Source organism: Zalophus californianus, chromosome 4 (assembly GCF_009762305.2).
Source record: "Zalophus californianus isolate mZalCal1 chromosome 4, mZalCal1.pri.v2, whole genome shotgun sequence".
Lineage (NCBI taxonomy): Eukaryota > Metazoa > Chordata > Mammalia > Carnivora > Otariidae > Zalophus > Zalophus californianus.
The window spans coordinates 11,127,950-11,153,410 of NC_045598.1; the positions used below are offsets into that span (position 1 = coordinate 11,127,950).

The 25,461-nt window shown below is 48.4% G+C and overlaps 1 protein-coding gene across 2 annotated transcripts in view; it reads left to right on the plus strand.

The window, feature by feature from the left end:
• Positions 1-25,461, plus strand: part of FHAD1 (forkhead associated phosphopeptide binding domain 1) — a 142,534-nt gene that overhangs the window by 68,745 nt on the left and 48,328 nt on the right. For both annotated transcript variants that reach the window (XM_027603961.2, XM_027603885.2), the window contains exons 8-15: positions 1,863-1,986; positions 5,881-6,011; positions 8,238-8,327; positions 9,364-9,468; positions 12,869-12,976; positions 15,627-15,710; positions 16,462-16,614; positions 17,534-17,729. In XM_027603961.2, coding sequence (XP_027459762.2) covers positions 1,863-1,986; positions 5,881-6,011; positions 8,238-8,327; positions 9,364-9,468; positions 12,869-12,976; positions 15,627-15,710; positions 16,462-16,614; positions 17,534-17,729 — 991 coding nt within the window. The remainder of the gene's footprint in view (positions 1-1,862; positions 1,987-5,880; positions 6,012-8,237; positions 8,328-9,363; positions 9,469-12,868; positions 12,977-15,626; positions 15,711-16,461; positions 16,615-17,533; positions 17,730-25,461) is intronic.

Sequence of the window (25,461 nt, forward strand, 5' to 3'; positions counted from 1 at the left end):
ACTGGGAAGTGCTTGCCCCTGCCTGTTCTTGAACACCTGTGCTAATTAACAGCCGAATTATTTTCTCGAAGCCATCCTCCTAACACTGTCAGCTTTCTTAAGACTCGGTGCCCATCTTATTACCCAGGATAGCAGACATGCAACTTCTTGGGATACGTGCCCATTAGAGACAGTATGGATATTTATTTGGGTGGGGAAGGAAACAGAGAGGTTTGAAGACTGTTTGGAGTTTCCTTGTAATCTGAAATCCTAAAACCCTGGTGCCTAGATTGAATTATCTTCTATCTGTCAGAAGCAGAAACACTGGCGTCTTTGGGCAGGCGGGCATATGTCTTCCCATCCCTTCTGGAAGCTTGTCTCTTTGCCCTGTGCCTCTGGTGTCATGCAAATAAACCACGAAGCTGAGAAGAGTTAGAAACACTCTTAAAAATTATCCCAAGTACCTTTTATGGGAAAGTTGCATGTCCCCCGCCGAGAACAGTAAGAGGTGAAAGAAACGTTTTCACTCAAAGTTTCAAAAGCACAAACATGCAAAAGTATAGCCTTGGGGAGGGTGGGGGACAGAGTCATCTGTGTCCCCACCCCCTTTTCCCAGATGCCCCCTTCCCAATGTCTCAGATACCCCAGGGAAAAAGTAAGTGTACCTGCCCCAGCTGTCATAGAATCTGAACAATGATGGTGCGTGAAATGAGCCAGGGAACGTGTGAAACCTTGTTCCTTCTGTTAATTCTCCCAGAGTAAGGATGACAAGGGACATTTTCAGGGACAGACACCAAGAACAAGGACCGTGAGCGCCCTCTGCTGGCAAAGGCCTCTGCGCCCGTACCCGCATTACCTGAGCGCGCCCCACCTGCCTTCGTTCTTTAAGCCACACCTCCAGCAGAGTAACAGGCTTGACAGGCAGCTGCAGGGTTGACTCGGGGAGCTGCCGCTAACACACACCTGGGTAGTGACACCTGGGTAGTGAGGTCAGAGGACAGTCTCAGCTGCCATCTGTATGCCGTGGGCCAGGCACCATCTGGGTGCTTGTACATACACGAACTTATTAAAATACTTCTCACGTTCCTATCCGATTGGGACTGCCATCACCCCACTTAATGAAACAGTGAGACAGAATCCGGTGTCCTCCCGGTGTGTTCATCAGCCTGTAAGTGGCAGCAACAGAATCTGAAGGCCACAGTCGGGCTCCCAAGTCCACGCTGTGCTTTACAGCCTGCAGCCCGTACTCCTGTGCCTAGAGCCACCCCGCAAGGTGGAAAGAGCGGGAACCGGGTACCTGGAGACTAGCCGAATCGGGACCCCACCTCTGCCGGCCGTGTGATTCTCACGGCCGTGAGACTCGGTCGGCTCGCTTGCAACATGAGAGCGTTAATGGGAACCTTAGCCTCCTGCGATGCGGTGAGGAGCTATGGAGGTAGCATCTGGGAAAGGGCTTTGTGAGCTCTGGAGTGTTCTGAGATATAAGCCACTGTTGTTCTCACTCGAGGAAGTTAATTTTATAACATGCTTCCCTCTCACAAGCTCTGCCCTGCATCCGGTCGGTGCTGGATGATCCGGAACCAACAGCTGGTCTCCTTCCGGCTGAGAGTCCAAAGGTGGTAGGAAGGCACGTTAGGGATCAGCTGTCCCCAGGCAGCTGCACCTGAGCCATTTTGTGGACACAGAGCTAAGGCTCACGTTTTCATTCCGTATGACGTGGTGGTCACTGAAGGAACAGGCCCTCTCCTGTCCCTCCCACTAGTTAAAACTAAAAACTCGGTTTCCCCAACTCCCCACCAAAGATCAATCCAAATCTCTTGTCCAGGCGTGGACAAGCACACCTGGGCCGGCCCCCTCTGACCGTGTGTTGCCTCCTCCCACAGATCAGTGCCCTACAGAAAGGCTACAGCCAGGTGCTGTGCCAGAGCCTGTCTGAGAGGAACTCAGAGATCACATCCCTGAAGAACGAGGGCGAGAACTTGAGGAGGGACAATGCCGTCACCTCAGGTGAGCTCTCTCTGACGTGGGCCTGAGAACCGCTCCCCTCCTCCTAGTTCCCAGGCCACAGCAGACATCACCAATCAACCACCGCACCGCTGCTCACTGATCCGGGGTGCGGCCTCGGAGATCTTCTGAGTGACCTGTGTCTGTGAGTTGTGGCCTGCCCTCAAGAGAGGGTTTTTGCCATCCAGTTCCTAGGACAGGGCCTGATAACGATTTGAGTGAAGGTTATCACTTAGCTATGTCTAGTGAGTGCCAGGCTCACCAGGGAGAACACAGGGCACCGTGTGGCTTGGATGGTTCCAGAAGCCAGCTTGCCTTCAGTGCAAGCTAGAATGTGGACAGAGCAGGGTTACCACGTTAGGGCCCTGGTGCACTTCGGCCCCGGTAGAAACATTTCCTAATTGGGCAGCAGAGGAGGTTGCACACTACAGACTTGGGGGGAGGGCGAGCACATCATCCAGAGGCCAGCTGCTTCTTACCCTGGATCCTTTCATCCATCCCACATGTTTACTGAGCACCTACTAGGTGTCCGGCCCTGCTCTAGGTGCTGGGGAGAAACAGCCCTGAGCACAATGTTTCTGTACTCCTAGGGTTCACGTGTGCAAGTGGGTGACAGACACTAAAAGTAAACAGGTAAATAAACAAGCCCGTTTCAGAGACAAGTGGGCAGTGTGGGAGCGAAGTGCTTCCAGGGCAGAAGTGAAGGGAGAATAGCTTAGTGGGCTGGAAGGGACGGGTCTTTGAAGAGGTGAAAGGGAAGGGCAGTGAGGAAGCCAGAGGGAACAGTGTTCCAGGCAGAGGGATCACAAGTGCAAAGGGCCTGAGGCTGGGGCCAGCTGGCCGCGTGGGAAGAGCTGAAGGCGGGTGTGGCTGGAGTGGGGTGAACGTGGGAGTGGGGTGAACGTGGGAGCGGGGGATGGGCAAGGTCAGAGGGGGATGCAGGGGTAGGTCACAGGGAGGAGTCTGGGTTTTATTCTAAGGGTGATGGGGAGCCACTGGGGTTTTTAGAGAGAAATTACATGCCTGAGAAGGATGGGCCATTAACAGAGAAAGAGGGGAGGGAGTGAAGCAGGTGATGAGGAGCGGGCAGTGAGTCTGGAAGGGGCATATTGCTCTCACAGTACCGGCTACACAGCAGGAAACGTGTCCATAGCTGTGAAAGCCGAGCATAGCGCTGAGCCACAGGTGAATCGCCGCCATCTATCTCTTTACGAATCCGGGTGCCATGCACCAGGACAGCCTGACCACTGGCTTTTCATCCGCCTCACTCTGCAACTTCCCACCCTTACCCCTACCACCTGCCAGGCCTGTTCATGCTCTTCCCTAATTTACAATGTCCTCAGACACCTGTGGGCCGGGTGCAGCTCCAGACACAGACACCCCGGGCCCTTGTCTTCCTTGCCCACACCGGCCCATCAGATCTCATCCGTGCTCCAGGCCTGTCTCGGATACCACCTTCTTCACTCAGGGATTGGACAGACGTGCGTTAGGGTAACACTTGGGGTGGGCTGGACCCACTCACGGTGTGGTCCCCAGACCAGCGGCATCAGCCTGCCCTGGGTCCTGGTGAGAACCACAGAGTTTCAGGCCCCAGCCCAGAACCTCCTGAACGGGCATCTGACTTTGCTGAAGTCCCTGGGGTTTCGTACGCACATTCAAGCTCGAGAAACACGGGGCTGGGTTACGCTGCAGCTACGGACCCTGAGGCTCAGTGGCTTATAACAGATGGGCTCATGTCTTGCCTCCACCTGGTATCCATCATGGGTTAGCAGGGGCTCTGCTCATCGTGGCCACTCAGGGACCAGGCTGACAGAGGCCATCACAGCGCCTGCTTCCACAAGGAGAGAGGTGGGAGAGACGTACAGGGGCAGATGGAAGGACAGGAACTGGGTTTGCTCTCCTGCCTGAAACAACCAAAAAAAGAAAAAATATATCTGCAATAATTATTTTCACATGACCATGATTCGGGAGAGAGGAAACAAACCAGTGGACCCCCACATTGAGGGGATGGCATTGGAAAGGCCAACACAGCTCTGGGGCGCTGGGCAGCGTGCCAGAGAGGAGAGGCACACAGAGAGGTGATCTCGAGAGGGTGCCCCACCAGCCTTCAGCTGAGTGTTGAGCAGCACATGTAGGTGGGCAGGGCAAGAAAACCCAGCAGGAGCAGAGGGGACCATCTCGAAGCTCACACAGGCCAAGAATGGTTGACTTTCCCAGCCTCCAGAATGGAGCGGCGTCATAATACACAGGGTATCTGGTAGAGTCAAAAAAGGTGTTGGCTCAGTCATGAGGCCCAAAGGCCACTAGACTAAAGGTTGCTCCAGGGGCACGTGTTGGGATGCCCACTGGGTGTTACACACAACTAATGAATCGTTGAACACTGCAACAAAAACTTACGATGTACTATATGCTGGCTAAATGAACATAATAAAAACAATTAAAAATAAAATAAAAATCCACATGAATATAAATAAATAAATAAATAAATAAATAAATAAAAAGTGTGTTGCTCAGTCCCGCCTCACAAAGCTAGAAGGCAAGTCCCAAAGGGATCAACCTGTTTCAAAGTAACTTAACCGTGTCCTGTGACAGAGCTCATTGTTAAAATGAAATTCTGGATCACATTGTCCTGCATCTCACATACTTTCTTTGATTGACGGCTATCAATGAAATTGGGCATAATGTTCTTCCAAGAAAAGAACCACGTGAGATAATCCAACCCCACAGCATTTCCGTGTCCTTCTTCCCACGTGTCCTCAATCTGAGAATCCAGTAATGTATTAGTGATCTCCTGCTACCTAACCCGTTATCCCAAAAGTTCGTGGGTAAAACAACAACAACTATTTATTATGTCATCCAGCTTCTGGAGCTCAGGAATATGAGCGTGACTTGGTTCTCAGGGTCTCCCATGAGGGACAGTCAGCACATTGGCTGGGGCAACTGTCACCTCATCTAAAGCCGCATCAGGAGCTGGAGGATCTGCTTCCAGAATGGCTCGTCCACGCAGCTGTTAGCGGGACGCCTCCATTCTGAACAATCTGGGCCCCTCCCCTGGCAGCTTGAGCATCCTCACAACATGGCTGTTGGCTTCCGCTGCTGAGTGAGTGATCGAACAGAGAGCGAAAGGAAAGCCGCAATATCTTTTATGACCCACCTAGGAAGTCACGGTCCATCTTTTCCACAAAAATCACACTGGTTACACACGTCAGCCCTACTCATGGTGGGAAGGGGCTGTGCCAGGGCAGGAATTCCGGGAGGTTGGTATCCCTGAGGCCATTTTACAAGCCAGCTACCACAAAAAATAATAGGTACCCTGTAACAAACACGGTGGGTCAGCCGCTCTCCTATATTCTTTATATGTCTTTAACCCTTATAATAATTCCACAGGGTACATACAGTGAAAGATACTTAGAGGGAAAATAACTTGTCCAAGAACACCACACTACTAAGTGGTAGAAACGGGTTCCCAACTCAGGTGAGTGTGAATCCAGCCAACCTGCTCACAGCCTCCTTCTGCCATAAGATTTTTTATGGCCCCTGGTGAAAAATTCCTGGTCCTTCCCCACACCGGCCTTTGTTCCCCAGGCCCATGGCGTGGCCTCTCCTGCCAAACCTGAGCCCACAGGGGCCCCCCAAAGGCTTTTCTTCTCCCAGCAACACTCGCTGACTTCTGGTTCTCACTGAGGACTTAAATAAACACTGTTCCACGCATTTCAGGGTCATCCCTGTCCCAGCTCCGGGAGCCTGGACACAAGCTCCTCAGCTGCAGGCGAGGGCCAGGGGCAACCCAGGCTTGGAAGGGGGTCCCCCACAAGTTGGCCAACAGCTGTGGTGACAGTCATCCTTCCTGCCCCTTTGACCTCTGCGAGTCTTTATTTTTTATTTTTTTTTTTACAGGGATGGTGTCATCATTGCAAAAAGAAGTGTTAACAAGGGATGAGGAGATTCAACAACTCAAACAGGAGGTGAACCAACTAAAAAGTGAGAACAAGGGAAAGGATCACCAGCTTGAAGCCCTCAGCTCCAGAGTGAGTTTGGGGGCGCCATCATCATCCTCGTGGCAGGCCCCAAAAAGCAGAACAGAGCCCCATGACTCATCGCACGTACCCCAGGCCCCGGCTTTAAATGTCACTCCCATCTCTCCCGCCACCACGAGGTGGACTGGTGCCCAAGGGCCGGTGTCCGCCAGGAGGCCCAAAACACCAAAGCCCCACCTGGAAAGACGAAAGGCAGGGGCCAGGTTCTCTGCAAGGTAAAGAGCTTTTTAAATGTAACTTTGAGTCTGCAAAGGATGCCTTGAACCCTGACTTTAGAATCCTGATCCTGTAGAGGAAGCTTTCTCAGGATGCACGTGCTTTGTGTGTTTCAGTGAGTCCAGGTAAAACCCAGTAGCTGTCATCTCGGCTGGCAGCTTAGAGATTCCAGAGGCTGCCTAATCAGGGAGCTCAGTCTGCAGGGAGGGGGGACGGGGCTGGAGAGAGCTCAAAGTTCCAGAGAAAAGGCACAAGAAGTAACGTCGGGTGCTTGATACGGTACTTGGTTTGGAACTGAGAAAAGGCAGAGCGTGAGCTTTGGGGTTGGACAGACCAGGATCCAATCCCAGAGCTTTCTTTTCTTGTAACTTATTTGGCCTCTGTCTCCACATCTGTGAAATGGGGATAACAAAACCATTTTTCTGAGAAGTGAGAGGCTGATTTCAGTTGTGCTCTTCCACCTCTGCACCTGGTCAGCTGCCTGGCCGAGCCCCGTCCATGCATTCACTTCTCCCAGGCAATTGACTCCCTAGATGCACAGTATTACTGCTTTATGTGGGGTGCGTGAGTGTGTGCGTGCATGTTGGGGAGGGGAGAGGGTTGCAGAGCTGATGCTAAGTGGAAGAGATGTGGAAAAACAGCCCCGTTTTGACTGTTCTACTTCTTAAAGTACATTTGGATTCTTTTTCTCCCCATTTCCTCTTCCTCATTGACCTTGGAATGAGGTATTCCTCCTCTGCTAGCCTGTGCCATCCATTAGCACATAGGGGTCCTGCCCCCAAGGGTTTGGCTCTGGGGAGCATGTGGGAGACTTATCTTTTGTTTTTCTAATTCCTTTTGTCATGCGTGTGAATTTTAGGAAAATAAAAGTAGATGATACTGAGAAGCAAAACTAGAGAGATAAGAAAGAAAATGCTACCCTAGAAATCCACACTAATATTTTAATGTATATTCTTCCAATCTTGTTTCTATATACAATAAATAGATAAATATTTTAACATATATACACATTTTTTAAATTTTAAATACTTACTATTTTCCCATATTAATAAATAAAAGCTCATATCATCAGTCCTAAAAGCTATATAATATTTTTCTGGACGTACACAATGTAATAAAACGGTCTGTTGTTGGACACGGTTGTTTCTTTTTTTCTTTCTTTGTTTTTTTCCTGTTGCTAACAATACTGTGAAGAACATCCCTGAACCTACAGGTTTGCTGATTTCTCTAATCATCATCCTTGAGAGACAATACTAAAGTGGGAATTTCTGGGTCAAAAGAAGGCACATCTTTCTGTTCTTAATGCGTGTTGCCAAACTGCCCTCCCGGAGGGCTGTTTCACTTACATTTCCATGGCCAGGCAGCTGTGTTTTGAGATGTAACTTGCAGAAAGCACTGAGAGCCATCCAAGTTCACTAGCGAGACCCTCCTGGTATTCCTGCAGGCTCTCTTGGCTGGTCACAGAGGAAAACACACACATCCCTCCACCCTAAGGATCCAGACTCTGCAAAGCTATGTCTGTCCCATGGTGTAGATTGCTGGTTCTTGAAGAAGAAATTTTTTTTTAAAGATTTTATTTATTTATTTGACAGAGAGAGAGAGAGAGCACAAGCAGGGGGAGCTGCAGGCAGAGGGAGAGGGAGAAGCAGGTTCCCCGAAGAGCAGGGAGCCCCATGTGGGGCTCCATCCCAGGACCGTGGGATCATGACCTGAGCCGAAGGCAGAGGCTTAACCAACTGAGCCACCCAGGTGCTCGTTGAGGAAGGATTTACATATGTTACATATGAGGAAGGATTTACATATGTTACCCCCAGAACTAAGGAGAGGGGTGACTAGGAACGGCTGCAGGGCCCGGGGCATCCCTCAGACACAAAGGGCCTCACCTCTGTGAATTTGGGGAAGCGATTGGATGAAACAACAGGAAATGCTCTTAGGGGCAAATACAGGGACTAGGGACCCACAGATAACCCCATGTGGTCTTGCTGTCCTGTCTCTCCATAGTGCTCCATGCTGAAAGAAGAGTTAAAGAAGGAAGATGCTCACAAGGAGCACCAGGAAGCCCAAGGGAAAGAGTTAAAACTCTGCAAAATTGTGAGTTGAGCCTCCTCACTGCTAACTGTCCCCAGAAAGGCTAGACTTTGACCTTCAGCGTTTTCTGGGGGGTCGGGGAGGGGTTCCTTGGACCATTAGATGGCACAAGCTGTGGGGCTTTAATGATTGTCCATTAACCTAGCCTCCTAATCCTTTGAAATGCTGCCTCTAGCCTCAAGGAAGAGATGGCTGAAAATACCATAGAAAACACACTCTCCCAGCATTCCCCGGGCAGCGGGCAAGTTCCCCCTGGGCCTGGGTGTGGGACACACGGCCCCGGCCCCTGGACCTATGGTGCCCACACTGTCATGTTCCCCTGTCAGAGTTTATCAGAGGCATGGACACGGTTATTAACACAAAATTCTTCTTGAAGTATTTTTGCGGAAATAAGCAACGTTACACCAATTCATAAAAAGAAAAGGTATCATTTGCCTTAGATAGACGATGACTTTGGAAATAAACAACGACAAAAATATGAGCACGCAAATGAAAATGTTCATTCCCTGCACCAGCTGAATCCTCTTGCCCGACAGCAGGTGTGAGTTTCCATATGCTGGGAAGTACAGTGCCTTTGCCACAAGGAGACAGGCCTGTTCTCTGTGCCAGGAACATTGCTATTCTCTGCCTCGAAATGGGAGAAAAGAAAATTTTCATTGTTCTGTCCTTCCAAACTGTGTCCATTGTTCATCCAAGCAGCCCTTATTTAGCTTGATCTCAAGAATATACCCCAGGGGAAGAGCTTCCAATGAGTTGATAGATATCTTGTACTGTTTAATCCAGGGTCCATGCTGATTTCCAAAAGAAACTAATCATTTCCCTTTACCCAATTTCCCATACATCAGTTGAAGAAACATCTACTTTGCCCCACGGATGTAGAATTCTCCCCCAAGGGAAGCAATTAAGCTAATACCAGACTAGGTTTCTGCCTTAATGAACCCAATGAAATGAGCTACAGAGATTCAGAATTTTCAGCCTAGAGGGCAACTCCCACTTCCCCGTGAGGGAAGTTGATTTCCTGTTGTTGAAACTCTTTCAGCAAATCCAAGACATGGAGAAAGAAATGAAGAAGCTCAGGGAGGACCTGAAGAAGAGTTGTACTGAACAGAACATGATCTCTAAAACGCTGCTAGAAAAGAGCAAGGTAAGGCAAGGACAGTGTGGCCCAGTGACCGCTCTGGGCCAGGCTCTCTGCACGCAACATCTCCATGAGTCTCACAACGACTCCGTGTGGTCAATACTGGTATTAACCCCACTTGACGGTTGAGAAACCGAAGCTCCCAGAGATAAAGTTCACACAGATAAAGTAGCTGTACTATTCAGAACCTGAACCCAGGTCTATCTGACTCCAGTGCTCCTGTGTGTAACTGCTAGTCTAGGCTGACTTCAACTCTTAATTGGTAAAATTTATCCAGAAGAGAATTGATCCATTAAATCAAGTTTGCCAATGACGTTGTTCAAACTTAAATGCCCTTATTGGTGTTTTTGGCTATGTGTTCTATCAGTCATTGAAGAGGTACATTTTTTAAAATTTCATAATTGTGCATTTGTGTATTGTTACTTTTAGTATTGCCAACTTTTGCTTTGTATATTTTGAGGCTGTGTTACTAGTTGCCTATAAATTTAGAATTTTAACACTTCTCACTGGAAAAAAAAAAAAAACTTTGATCATCATAAAACATCCCTCTTCATCTCTAGTAGTGTTTTCCCCTTAAAGTCTACTTTGTCATTAATATAACTCTGGCAGTGGGGCACCTGGGTGGCTCAGTCGGTGTTCAACTCTTGGTTTTGGCTCAGGTCATGATCTCGGGGTCCTGGGATCAAGCCCTACGTCAGGCTCTGCGCTCAGGGCAGAGTCTGCTTGTCCCTCTCCATCTCCCTCTGCTTCTCTCTCTCTCTCTCTCTGTCTCAAATAAATAAATAAATAAATAAATAAATAAATAAAATCTTTATATATATATATAAAACTGGTGGCCACACTGGTTTTTCTTTTGGTTAGAATTTTCATAGCATATCTTGTTCCTACTTTTTCTGTCAATCTTTGTTTTAAGTTTTAGACACATCTCTTCTAAATAGCACATCATCTTTATAAAATCCACTTTGACAATCTTTGTTTTTTAGTCCATTTATATATAAAGTGGTCGCTGGTTTATTGGGGTTTAAATCTACCTTCCTGCTCAGTACCAGCTGTACAATCTGTGTAATGCTCCCTTTTCTTCCTTTCTTGCCCTCTTTTGAGTTAGTGGTTTTCTGTCATTCCATTTTTCTATTAGCTTGGAAATTCTTTCCTCTTTTACTACTCTTTTAGTAATAGCAAGACAATAGCATTCAGCCTTGACTTACGAAAATCCAATAGTAATTGAATTTCTCACTCTTTAACTATTCTTTTAATGGTCAGCCTAATGGCTATAATCTGCATTCTTGACTTACCAAGATCCAACATTAGTTGATAATTATTCACTTCTCCTTGGTAAGGCAATGACTGTAGAACACTAACTTCGCTCATCCCCCTCCAGATTTGTATGCCACTGTTGTCATTTTCTAGATTATTCCTTTTATTTTATTTTATTTTTTATCTTATTTTATTTGTGTTTTCCTTCAGCATGGCTGTGATGATAATAAATTCTCTCAGATTTTTGCACACGCATCTTTGGAAATGAATATTTAACCTTCATTCTTAAAACACATTTTGAGTATCGAATTCTGCATTGACAATGACATTCCTCTGGCGCATTACCAGTAGCATCAGGACCATCATTCCCTTGTTTCTCAGGTCCTGTTGTTTCTACTTAGAAGTCATTTAGAAGCCTAACTCTTGTACCTTTGTGTAATCTGTTTTCCCTGGCCGCTTTTAAGATTTTCTTTTCTCTTCACTTTTAGCAGCTTTATTATGATTTATTTAGATGTGGATTCATTTTTATTTACCTTGTTTGGCATTCACACGGGCTTCTTGAATCCTTGGCTGGGTGTTTTGCATTAGTGTGGCACTTGAGTGACCTACCACACAGGTGGCGGGGAGCTGCTGAAGGCTTTTGAACAGGGAGCTGGTATGATTACATTGTGATCAATAATAACGGTGAAGGGCGCCTGGGTGGCTTGGTCGGCTAAACTTCTGCCTTCGGCTCAGGTCATGATCCCAGGGTCCTGGGATCGAGCCCTGCGTTGGGCTCCCTGCTCAGCGGGGAGTCTGCTTCTCCCTCTCCCTCTACCCTGACCCCCTGCTTGTGAGCGCACTCTCAGTGTCCGATGGCGTGGCTCGCCAGGGTAGGGACGGAGACGTGGACTGGACGTGAGAGGGGTTGGAGCCACAGGCTTGGAGATCACCGAGCCTGAGAGACAGAGTGGGGTGGCAGCGCAGGAAGGCCCCCAGGGCTGGGGTGGGGAATGAGGGGCTGTTCATTAGATGGGGAGCCTAGCTAAGAGCAGAGTCCGGGCTGGACTTGGCTTTCCCGGTGTATGAGAAAGTCTGCTGAAATGGAAGTTCCCGGTGTATGAGAAAGTCTGCTGAAATAGAAGTCAGAGCATGTTTAGACATGTTTAGGGGGATGTACGTGGAGGAAGCTAAGGCCCAGAGAGGTTAGGGCTTTGCCAAGGTACCGTCGCTACTTAGAGGCGTGCAGAAGAAAGCTCTACAGGGCTCTTCTGGGTCTTTTATTACTTCTGTGATTCCCCGCCCCCCCTTCAGCCCCTTAAGAAACAGCTCGTGAAGTTGTTTCAGCACGAAATCCTCACGTTCATTTAGGGGAGTTTTCTTCATTTCCCAGTGGTGCCAGAGCCCTGGCTCAACAGGTGCTTCCAAAATGTTACTGTTCAGGGAAGAACGGCTCAGCTGCAGGGTCCCATAACAACCAGCAGAGGGCAGCCTCGAGCACCTGCAAGCTCACCTCGCCTTGACTATTGACCAAGCAAGGGGGAATAAATGGGCAAGTTTCCCCCGCTGTAAACGCCTTCTTTTGCAACCTGCGATTCTTAAAAGACATTGCTTAGCAAGTCCCCAGAGCGGTTTCCACCGGTGAGGGTGCTAAAAGTGGCAATGACAAATCGTTACTATAATAAGCCTAATAACAACATCTACCAAGTACTGACCATGGGCCAGTTCCTAGCGGCATTAGAATGACGCCGCCTGCTGGACATTTCTGTCCGCCTCTACAGATTACACCACCTGATGCACGCATAGAGCCCTCAGGAGATACTGGCACTACTCTAAACATTTGGAATCCCCGCAATAACGCTATGAGGCGTACTAGGATCATCATCCCCATTTGACAGATGAGGACACTGTTCTGAGGTCACACGGCTTGCTGGGGACCTGGAGGGGATCGGAGCCTGAGCCCTGGGGGGCGCAGAGTTCGGCCCTCTCCCCTGGGGGGCAGTTCTGGGGAGCCTGCCTCCACCCTGCACTGGCCTGTGACCCCTGCCACCTGGGCTGCAACCGCCCCTGCCCCCTGGGACTCCCCCATGGCCATTAGACCTCCTAGAGGAAGTTCCCCGGAGTGCATTATGATCACAGTGGTGGCGAGCCCATGCTTTCATCGTCATTTCAGGTTGAAGAGAAGCTTCAGGAGGATTCCAGAAGGAAATTGCTCCAGCTACAAGAAATGGGGAACAGAGATAACCTCATTAAAGTCAATTTGGAAAGGGCAGTAGGTCAGGTAGGCCAGCTCCAGAGCCCCCTTTAGTGGCCCACGTTCCCCATGGGTTTTCTGCCCCCAAGCCGCTGGTGGGGGTGAGTGAGGAGGACATTGGCCGTGGTTGAATTCTCCCTTTTATCCCGGAGGAGAAGCCGAGTGTGGCTTCTGCATCCCAGGCAACACCTCGAACAGGCTTCTCCTGCTGGGAAGCTGCCCACACAAGCAGTTCCCTGTCTGAGACCCAGGCAGCCCATCCGGGCCCCATGCCTGCCCCAGTTAACCCGCCGGGCGGCTCCCTCTGGGGAAGAGTTTGAGCCTCTTGATTCCATGGTGCTCTTAGTACTTCCTCACATTTTTTGTCTTGACATTTAGCATGATCTCGCTTCCTCTGTTCACCAGCAGATGTCACAGTCAGTGTCCTTAAGGAAACAAAGTAAGACCCCAGAATGTCAGAGCACTCGCTTGATGGGGAGGTCCCTAGGCAGGGTGGTGAGCAGGCTCTGAGAGGCTCGTCTGGGGGTTACCATTGCTCTCATACTCTGGCTCCAGGTGGCCCGGTGACCCTTCCGCTGATGTGTGGTACAGATGTGAGGGCCAGAACATGCAAGCAAGACTTCCCCAAAGGCTAAAGGAGAGCAAACGGGAAGCCAGAATGGAGGCACTGACCCTCCAGAATATGGCGTTCCAAGGGCAGCCCACCTTGGACTTCTCCCCAAGGGGCTCTCTCCTGGCAACCACAGACAGCTCCAGGGGACCCAAGAACGTTTTATGTGTATATATGTGTTTGTGCTTTTGTTTTTCTGGGAAGGAGGGTCCACCATGTCGCCCGTTGGATTCTCAGAAGGGTCTGTGAGCCACCAAGAAAAGTTAAGAACCACAAGCCTTAAAGGAGCCCTCTATCCCACGAGGCCCAGCTCCCAAAGCCCTTCTGAGCCTTCCCGGGGCCGCGTGACCTGGGCTTTGTGAGAGGCACACACAAGTTAAATAACAATGCTGACCACTGGGCAGATCTTAAAGCCCCTTCAACAAATGTCACCCCCCAGTGTCATCTCTGCAGGGGGCCAGCACAGAGCAAGGGCAGAAAGCCTGCCAATCTGGGCCTCCCTTTGTGCATCTGGAGTAGCCCCTCACCCTTCCTGTGCTCTGCAGCCCCCAACACACACCTGATTTGAAGGCACGATCTGTGTCACTTGCCCAAGTACCATGGCTCTGGTTATGGCTCTGGGGAGAAGTCTTTGGGAGGACCCTCAGAGACAGAGATTCCTCCAGGTCTAGACCCAAGAGACAGAGGATGAGCCCTGTCTCTGCCACCTTCCCATCCCACCCCCCGTATTTCCATGGCCCTGCTCCCCGTCTGAGATTCTGCACCTCCCCAGGCAAGTGGCTCCAGGACTGAGCCCTAGAATGAGGAGGACCTGTCCCCGAGCAGTGCTGTACGGTGCCTCTGGTGGTCATGGAGAGCCATCATTCACTGGGGCCTCTCTACATAACCTCTTCCTCTTCCTGGGCTAGTTAGGACCCTCCCCTTGGCCGTGGGTCTAGAGGACGGCCTGGAATGCCTCGAGGCACCCCCCCAGTCGGCTTGGGGCTGCCTGATTGCAGGGGCATCCTTGGGAGATTCATTATTCCACTGTTGGGTTCCCAGAACTCCACAGTATATAGTAAACCCTGCATATTAGGACCTTTTGATTTTTAAGTTGATTCAGTGGCATTTATGGTCCCTTCAGGGCTCTGTTGTATTTATTTATTTATTTATTTATTTATTATTTTTGTTTTCTGTGTGTGTTTGTTTTCTTTTTTCTTTTGTTTATTTTTTTAATTTTCAGGGCTCTGTTTTAGAGTCGATGACCACATTTTGCCAGTGAACCAAAAACCCAGGCCGTGTTGGTAAATTCTCAGAGAAAGTGGGGTTTCTTTGCCTCTCACTTTTCCTGGAACTGGACACCTTAAACTTGAACTTCCTGTGTGCCCTGATTTAATTTAACTGTGCTGTTTCATCAGCCGTAATCTGAAAACACCAGCGCCCAGGCGGCACTCAATAAAAGCCGGTTGAACCGGAGTAGAGGACCCGGGTTTGTGACAGATGTCTCTGCATACAAGCATCCGATGAATATGTATTGAGCGCCCACTCTGCCGGGCATCGTACCAGGCTCTGGAGAGACAAAGACAATAGACACCGTGTTCAGGACACGTATGGTTGGAGGCCCAGGATGGCAGAAGGGAGCACGTTGTCCTTCTCGCCGGGCATCCGGGCTGATGACACCATTTACTTCGGCTGACAGCCTCAATATTTATTTCACAGTCTGGTGCCAACTTAACAATTATCTCAGAGCGCTCCCGGCCCCAGACATCCCACTGGATAATTGGCAGCAAGTGGCTCTTCCGAGGTCACCAGACGTGTGTGCCCTGACCACGTGGGTCGGTTGGGTTGGGCAGGCAGACCTAAAAAGTAATTAAAACCCGCTGTTCTGTTCTCTTCTGTCAGCACTGCCCCTTCCAGTGAGAGGTGAAGATTTTCATGACCCACGATGACCATTAGCAGTGGAGCACCCTCCTCACTCCTGCCCCCCCCCCCCCCCCCCCCCCCCCCCGCGCTGCAATTGCCACACCCAGGCTTGCGGGGGCCCCCTGCCGGCCCTGCTGACTTTGTCGCCTTCCCTTTGTGCTGTAGCTGGAGCATTTCAGAAGTCAAGTCATCAAGGCCACCTACGGACGGGTGAAGCCGTTCCTGGACAAGCCCATCACCGATCAACAGGTTTGTCTCACATTGTCACTTCCTCCTCCAGAGACCTGGGACTCCAGACACTGGGAGCATATGCTTCTGTGTTTTGTTGGTGGTACATATTTTCACACTGTTGCTACACCATAAAGATTTGTTTTGATTTTATGGGATTTCCTGGCTTTTAAAGTAAAAGCCAGTTAAGCTCCCTTGAAATGTTTCTGTGAAAATCAAATTAAACCACTCAGGCCTATTTCTGGTCTCCAGACACACACATTTACCCTTCGTTAGCACCTTAAAAAAGGGGGGGGGGGACTGCCTCTCTGTAGATGATGCATTCTCACTTCTTCCTTCTGAAGGGAAGAGATGGTAATGGGGGTGGACCTCTGGCCATAACGATTGCCTGGTCATTCTTCCGATTTTCTTTCCAAACCTCTGCATCCATGCAAATGTGAGAAGACACACCACAGGCCTCTCTCGTCGGCTGTGGGCACTGATCTGCTCTTCATGAGCCGACAGCATCAGGCTCCGTGTTACAAATCACTGCTACTATGCAGAAGAATCTAGAACAAACTCATGACAACATTACAGACCTTTGGCTCTTAGCCATCTCAGATCCTGGGAGACATGTCCTGGGGACAAGAGCCGATGTCCTTCTCCAGAGCCATCACCAAGACACATCAGGGCCTCCCTGCTCAGCTGCGGACCCAGGAGTTTGAATTATGCTCCCCACTCCCCTCCCAGAGCCACGCTGTCCTGTAAATCTCTCTTTCCTTTTTCTCACCAGCTAATAGAGAAGATTACCCAGGTCACTGAGGACAACATCAACTTTCAGCAGAAAAAATGGACGCTGCAGAAGGAGACTCAGCTCAGCAATTCCAAACAGGAGGCAATCACAGAGAACGTCGAGAAGCTGAAGGCATCTTTAGACAGCTGCCAGGTGGCCTCTCTCGGCTTTTTACAAATGCCCCCTACGTCTCTTTCTTGTGCTGCTGGTTTGGGAAATTGCCCAGCGTTCGTGGAGCAGGTCAGGCAGAAATGCTCTGCTCTCTTTTGTCCTTTTCTCTTGTCGGAGAAATCTGTTTGGGAGCAGAAAACAAAGAGCCTCAAAAAAATGCCTCCAGGTGAATTTGGTGTGGCCAAGGAAAAGAGGCCTGACACACTCCTGGTATTGATTTGGGGAGACCCCAGACCCCAGCAAAAAATAAGTCCCCTGTTACTTCCAGAGAAACCAAAGAAATATCCAGGCTCTTTATCTGCATTATTTTTTTTTCTTGGCCCAGCAGTGGAAAGGCTATTGTTTTGGGGTCTTTTTCTTTGTGCCTCTTTTGCTTTTGACTCTGGAGGAGACAGGCCCAGAAGTCTGCCTGAGCCCCCGCGGCTCCCACACTGAAATAGAGCCTTCCAGAGCAGGCAGCTGCTTCTGCTTTCTCTGGAAATAAGCAGCAACTATTCGGGGAGCCCATGCAAATGCTGGCTTGTCAGCACTCTTTGAAATCAGGAAACCCCACTTGCTGACCAACTGATGCGTTGATCTCAACAGGAATTTTGATGAACAGGAGTCGCCAAACTTGGTTCCCATTGCCGCCAGGTATCCTTGGCAATTTGGCTTTGGAACTGCAGATACCTAAAAGTGGGGTCTCTTTGACCATCCAAAGTCCAAATTAGAGTGCAAAAAAACAAAAAACAAACAAACAAAAAAACAAAGCTGCCCCCAAAGGAAGGTAAATACAACGGAGCCATCCCAGTGCGTCCGGCATGTGGGCATCATCTGCCTCGGAGCAAAGGCGAGGGTGCTGCTCTTGGGTGCCATCTCTGGCCACAGGGTCTGGGCACCTCATGACCTCGTGTCTTTCCAGGCTTGCATGAAAATGTCCTGCTGTAGCAAGGACCTGAAGAAGGAGGTGGACATGCTTCAGACCCTTCAGGTGAGCCCACCTGTTTCAGGGCTCCAGAAGGTGGTGCTGGACATCCTGCGCCTGTCGCTGTCCTGGCTGGAGGAAACAGAGCATCTCCTCCAGGACGTCGGGATCCAGTTATCCAGCTCGGACACAGGTTAATGGCACTTTTCTTTTTCCTCTCACATAGTCCCATGACTCTAAAATGTCGCGTTGAATCTTATCATGGTGGGACATCTGTTGAGGAAGGCTTCTTAGGTATGTGGCCAAGTATTCCCTTCTGCAGACTTTCTTTGAGAAGTGATTTTTTCCTTGGGGGTAAAAAAAAAAAAAAAAAAGTGAGACATGATCACTGAAGAAAAATGAGACGTAACACAAACAAAAGGAAGATTAAATCAAAATTATGCTAAGTAGTTGCTCAGAAGCAACTACCAATATATATATATACATATATAATTTTTAATAGATTTTTTTTAGAGCCGTTTTAAGTTCACAGCAAAACGGAGAGGAAAGTACAGGGACTTCCCATGTACCCCCTGCCCCTCCCACGTGCCCAGTGCCCCCCCCCCCCCGTTATCAGCATCCCCCACCGCAGTGGTACATTTGTTACAGTTGGTGAACCTACACTGACACATCATTACACCCAGAGACCATGCTTCACAATTGGGCTCACTCTCAGCATTGCACATTCTGTGGGTTTGAACAAAGGTATCATGCACGTATCTACCACTATCATATCACACAGGAGAGTCTCATTGCCCTAAAAATCCTCCGCTCTCTATCTACTCATCCCTCCCCCAACCTCCAGCTCCTGGCAACTACTGATCTTTTTACTGCCTCCATGGTTCTGCCTTTTCCCGAATGTTATGCTGTTGGAATCATACAACCTTTCAGATTGGCTGCTCTCACTTTGTAATACGCACTTATGTTCCCTCCATGTCTTTTCATGACTTGATAGCTCAGTTCTTTTTAGCACTGAATAATTGTCTGGACGGATCACTGAATAATTGTCTGGATGGTTTATTTATCCATCCACCTAGTGAAGGACATTCTTGTTGCTTCCAGGTTTTGGCAATTAGGAGTAAAGCTACTGTCACCACCCGCATGCAGGTTTTTGTGTGGGTAAAGGTTTTCAACTCCTTTGGATAAATGCCAGGGGGTATGGTTGCTAGAGCATGTAGTAAGAGTAGGCTTAGTTTCTAAAGAAATCGCCAAACTATCTTCCAAAGGGCCTGCACCATTTTGCATTCCCACTGGCAATGCACGGGAGTTCCTGTTGCTCCACATCCTTTGTCAGCATTTGATGTTGTCACTACTGTTATAGTTCAGATGTAACTCCCACAGCATTTTCCCATGGAAATAGCTCTATGATTCTTACTCTCTCTTGCCTCAGTTTCCTTATGTGTAAAATGAGGATAATAAGGAGTACATACCCCTTGAGGTTGTTGTGAGGATTAAAATGTATTGGTATATGTAAAGTACTTAGAGTTGTATCTGGTACAGAGTAGGCACTACCTATACATTTTTAAAAAAAATTTTTTATCATGGACATTTAAGTTGTTTCCAGTTTTCCATACTTACAGATAATGCTGAAGTGAACGCTATCGAACATATACCTACTCACCTTACATTTGTCATCTTAGAGGTGGAAGGACATTGAACCACTTCCATTCAACAAAGACTTATTGCATGCCTACTAGACATCAGCACACTGGGCGCCTGGGTGGCTCAGTCATTAAGCATCTGCCTTCAGCTCAGGTCGTGATCCCAGGGTCCTGGGATCGAGTCCCACATCGGGCTCCCTGCTTGGCGGGAAGCCTGCATCTCCCACTCCCCCTGCTTGCATTTTCTCTCTCTCTCTCTCTCTCTCTGTCTGTCGAAAAATAAAAAATTAAAAAAATAGACATCAGCGCTGTGTGGGGCAGAGATGTAGTGGGGCCAGAAACAGGTGGAATCCTGGTCGAGAGTGTATGGGTGTTAGCTGGAAAATTCCTCTAGCTTTATGTACATTTGAAATTTGCCATACTAAAATATTGAGGGGAAAACAGGCACTATTCCTGTCCTCAAAGACCTTGTGGTCTGGGGAGGGGAGGGTGGGAACAAATTGAAAAATCACTCACACATAAAACTTTAAAGGTGACAAGTGCTACAAAGAAGACATGCAGAACTCTGACCTGGTCAGGGAGAGCAGGGCATCTGCAGGATGCACAGGAGTTATGATGCATAGGAGTTATTTGCCAAAGAGGGGAGGGGAGAAGAAGGGAGGGGAGAGAATTCTGGGCAAAAAGAGTTGCATGGCAGTGGGAGGGGAGCATGAAGAACACAAGGGACTGAGAGAAATGGGGATCAGAGGTGGGACAGGGCTGGCAGGAAGGTCAGCAGGGGCTGTGCCGTGTGGGCTTGCAGGGCCCTCCTAAGAAACTCTGCTTTAACCTAAGAGCAGTGAGAAGCCAATGAAAGACTTTAAGAAGGGAACCGGTGGGACAGGTTTGCTTTTGGAGATAATCCTCTTGGCTGTGAGTGGAAAATGCCCATCACAGAGCGCCAGAGAACCAGTTAGGAGGCTGTCACAAGAGATGGATGGTAGCTCCAGGGCAGGAGTGGGACAGAGAAAGAGAGAAGTTTCTCAGGCATTTAAGAGGTAAATCAACAGGCTTCGGCAGTGGAATTGGATGTAGTTAGAGGGGAAGTGACAGAGAGAAAGGGGTCTACAGACCTCCAGGTTTCTGGCTTGTGTAAAAGGACAGACAATGCTTCCTTCACTAAAATCCAGAATAAGGAACACTGCATGAAGACCAGGTTTGAAAGACGTGCCCGTGAGATATTCAAGATGAGGTGCCAAGGATGCAGCTGTCACCCTGTATGTCTAGTCTGGAAATAGACATTAGTGTGGTGTATCTCCAGAACCCGGAAAAGCGTGTGCCACATAGTGGGCGCTTAATAAATAACTATGGGAGGGATGGATGGGGGGATGGGGGGATGGGTGGGTAGATGGTGGGTGGAGGAAAGGATGGATGGGTGGATGGGTGGTGGGTGGACGGATGGATGGACGGATGAATGGATGGGTGGATGGTGGGGGGATGGCGGGATGGGGGATGGGGGGATGGGGGGATAGATGGTGGGTGGAGGAAAGGATGGATGGGTGGATGGTGGGTGGATGATGATTAAAGCCATAGGTGTGAGGGGTGCCTGGGTGGCTCAGTCGTTAAGCGTCTGCCTTCGGCTCAGGTCACGATCCCAGGGTCCTGGGATCGAGCCCCGCATCGGGCGCCCTGCTCAGCGGGAAGCCTGCTTCTCCCTCTCCCACTCCCCCTGCTTGTGTTCCCTCTCTCGCTGTGTCTCTCTCTGTCAAATAAATAAATAAAATCTTTAAAAAAAAATTTAAAAAACAAAGCCATAGGTGTGAATGCTCTCACTTAGGAAGAAAGTATATGAGGGAGAGAGCCCAGGGCTACACCTTGAGGAACTCCGACATTTTGAAGATTGTTGCTACACCTCGCCAAGTCACCCTTCATAGAATGACTTTGACATTCTTATAGCAATAAATGAGAATAGAGGAGTGATTTTCAACTCTGATTATTCAACATCCCTAGCCATGATTTCTCCAAAGTAGTCCTGAAGGTGGTGTAAAGTTCTTTTAAAAAGAAGGCAAAAGCAAAAACAAAAGCAAGTTTAACTTCTATAACTGCCTGCCCCTCTCCAGACCACACAGTGGCTCCCCAGTCCCAGTGTTACTGTTGTAATCTTGGCAGTCTTGAGCAAACGTGAAATCAGGTAACACATGGATCACAGTGCTTGTTGTTCTTCAAGATTAGAACTAAAACAAAGACCTAGTAATAGTGGGACCAAGTTATGTGTGCACCATCCCCTCCCCATGTCCAAGACCATTTTAGTCATTGTAGCTTATGTCCATAAATCTAGTCATACATGTTTTCATAAAGAAATGTGGATTATAGAGTTAAGTTTCAGGCCAGCGATTCCAGAAAGACTGACAAAGAGTCGTTTCAGGCAACATTTCTCAGACCTGCCATCTCAGGCGCAGAGTCCCTCCTATACTAATATGCGCTATGAATCTAGAAAAATGGAATAAAGAATGCTGTGTTCCCAAAACACGTTTCTCCTTTTTTGCTGTCCTCACCTGCATCTAATATCTTTTGGAATAATGCTCTGTGGAACACCTGTGAGGAAAACACAGACCATATTCTGTAATCACAACTACTTGGTTCAGAGAAGTCAAAGAGGAAGCATGGAGGGTAATAACAGAAAGGTCAGTGAGTAGGGCCCATCCTTCATTCATTCGGCAGGAGAAGTTGATGGTAAAGGTATTTTTCTCTTCCAGTAAAAGCAGTAGTATGGCAAGGTCCCAAAAGACTAAAAGAAAGGAGTGAGCTAGAGAATTCCCTGTATTCTCTGTGGTAGGCACTACTGTATACCTCATTCCTAACACAGAACCATCTACACACAGATGGCAGCCACCATGGTAGTGATAGTGAGGATGGTGAAAATGGTGAGGACGATGATGATGGTGGTGAAGATGATGACAGTGGTGAGGATGATGATGATGATAATGCTAAGGATGGTGGTGGTGAAGACGGTGATGGTCGTGATGATGCTGCTGATGATGGTGAGGACGATGATGATGGTGGTGAAGATGATGACAGTGGTGAGGATGATGATGATGATAATGGTAAGGATGGTGGTGGTGAAGACGGTGATGGTCGTGATGATGCTGCTGATGATGGTGAGGATGATGATGATGGTGGGGAGAATGACGATGATGGTTGGAAGGATGATGATGTTGGTGGGAGGATGGTGATGGTGATGGTGACAATGAGGGTGGGGAGACGGTGGTGATGAGGATGATGATGGTGGTGAAGATGATGACAGTGGTGAGGATGATGATGGTGGTAGTAGAGGATAATGGTGATAAGTATGACAATCATGGTAGTGACCAAATGGTGACGGTGGTAATGGTGAGGAGGAGGAGGATGGTGATGATGTTGATGGTGGTGGTCATCATTCACTACTGAGCGCTTCTATTCTAGATGCTATTCCAAGCATTTCCATACATCATCTCAGTTCATCCTCACAACAACTCTGTGAGGCAGGTACTGTTATCCTCATTTTAGAAATGAAGAAAATGTCTCAAAAAACACTTTTGTGAGTATTCCAGCATGATAAGGAGATTCAAGGTACTTCACATAACTGAGGCCAGCGGGGGGTCCCCAGTCATTCACCACCATCCACAAACATCCTAAAGGCCTTCTGTGTCCCCAGTTCCCAAGAGAAGGGCTGGAACTCTGGTTTATTTAAGCTCCTCCTGGGAGCTTATCACTGTGTTAGACGTTTTATAGGCGTTGTATATTTTTATCCTCCCATTATCCCAATAAGCAAGGTAGTATTATTGTCTTTATTTTTCAGGTAAGGAAAACGAGTCTCAATGCATTAAGAAACTTGCTCAAGGTCACACAGCTGGTACCTGGTAAGGTCAGGAGTCAAACAAGTCATTGTGATCCTAATACCTGTGTTTTTTTGTTCCTGTGACCCCACACTCTCTCTCTGAAGATCCAGAGAGGTACCAGGTACATGCCCAATTCCTAGAGGACAGATTCTGTCATCAACTTGGGCAGAGAAAGAGCTAAGAGTGCTCACTCCCCAAGGTGAGCTGCCTCTCTGATGAGCCTCTCTGAAGGCTCATTTGCAGTCCCCAACAAAATCGTTCTGAGCATGGGCTTTGGAGACCAGCTGCCAAAGTTTGAATCTCAACCGTGCACTTATTAGTTGTGTGAGCAGGTTGCTTGACTTCTGTGCGCCCCTGTTTTCCTGTTCATAAAATGGGGCTAAGATCCCAACACTGAGATGCATGCACCAATCGTGGAGCCTGGGCCACAGTAGTCTTAATAAACAGAAGCTGCCATGATCGCCAACCTGAAATATTTGTTGACCTAATTTGACCCAAACATGGGTCGGATAGGGTATACGTGTAGGCAGTATAGCTTGATTTATTCACACTGAGGTAACTTGACCTGCAACCTCCCATCTCCATTTGGCAGCAAATGAGATTTTCTTAGCCATGAGCACTCAGTTGGGTTGCACCCAAAAGAGCCCTTCGCAGGTCTCCTTCCTAGAGTCATGACAATGGGCCGAGTGTCCCAACAGCCAAGTGGTAGATCTGGGATTCAGTTCAGATCCCTCTGATCTCCAAGCCCCTACTCTTAACTACCATACCACCTGCCTTTTCCAGTACTGTCCTAAGAGGTAAAGCACACCTAACAGCTAGGTTTGTAAATCCTGAAATAAATCCCCCAGGGAATGCAGGTCGAGTAATGTAAAGGGGAACTATTTGAAGTATTGTTGGCTAGCATCCTAAGGGACCCAGAAGGTTCGTGTTGCCACTAAAGACCTGACTGGTGAAGGATTTGCTGTGTGGTCCAGCTGGGAAGATGTGAAATGTCTAAAGAGGGACCTTGAAAGTTAGTCCCCACTCCTCCTGCCTGGTTTCTCGGCTTGTTTTGATAAAGGAAAGAAAAGACTGCATTTTTTCTTGCAAGGTCGTTGTTTGTGTCTATTTCTGCAAGACTTTGTTACAAATAAAAGGCTTCCCAGCATGCACAGAAAAATCACTCTTTCTCAGACGTCCAAAATACACAGCATTTTTAAACGAAAAAAGGAGATTATAATACAATATGCATAGTGTGCTCCCATTTCTTTTTTTTTAAGATTTTATTTATTTAATTGACAGAGAGAGAGAGAGAGAGAGAACACAAGCAGGGGGAGTGGGAGAGGGAGAAGCAGGCTTCCCGCCGAGCAGGGAGCCCGATGCGGGGCTCCATCCCAGGACCCTGGGATCATGACCTGAGCCGAATGCAGTCGCTTAACCAACGGAGCCACCCAGGCGCCCCAGTGTGCTCCCATTTCTAAGTATCAGTATCCAACCAAAAGAAAAATCTGAAGAAAAAGACATGCAAGTGTTGGGAGCATTATCCAGCATGGTGGGATTACATAGGACCTTTGCTTTCATTTGGTCGTTCATCAACTATTTGTTGCAGGCCTACTGTGTGCCGGCCTGGGAAGCTAGAGCAGTGAACACTTTCCACGTCGTGGATGTCTATAATGTTTGGATTTGTATAATAGACACATAACTTTTGTAACCAGAAATATAATGAAGAATTGCTTCTCAAGAAGAGAGAAATCCCATTATGATTACAGCTCATCATCGAACCCAGACATGTGATCGCACTCTCCCTCTTCCCCTTCAACATTCTTGAGTCCTTCCTCTCTCTAATCCTCTCTGAATCCTACTCATGCTTTGCTCGTTCCCCTTGGGTTCCTGGGTCACAGACTGAATCCCAAGTTAGCCACCCCAAATCCATGTGCTCCTAAAGTTCATGCCAACATCACCCAGGCCACCTCCCCCAACGCCTGCCACCTTGATACCCTCACAGAGCACCTCTCCTGATAAACCCTTCATATTTGCCACCCCAACCCTTATTCACAAGCCTCCAGTCACTTGAAAGAGAATGATAGACTGAGGTCTGGATTCTGATCCTACCACTTAACCAGCTCTGTACCTCAACCTTGCTGAGTTTCTGTTGCCTCACCTACAAATGCAAACACATTTCCTTGCTGGGTTGTTTATAACGATGAGAAAGTATCACGTGTAAAACTCCTGGCATGGTGCCTGGCACACAGCAGGTACTTAATACTCGATAGCTATTATTATATTACTGCTCTACTCTTGCATGCTGGAAATTCTCTGAAAGTTGCACAGCCAGGGAGCAAGGCTCCAGGCATGAACATACTCAGCTCTCTTCCTTTCTCTCTCTCTCTCGACCATCTTTTCTCCCTTCCCTCCAAACTCCCACTGTATTCTCACTGCTTTCTCCAGA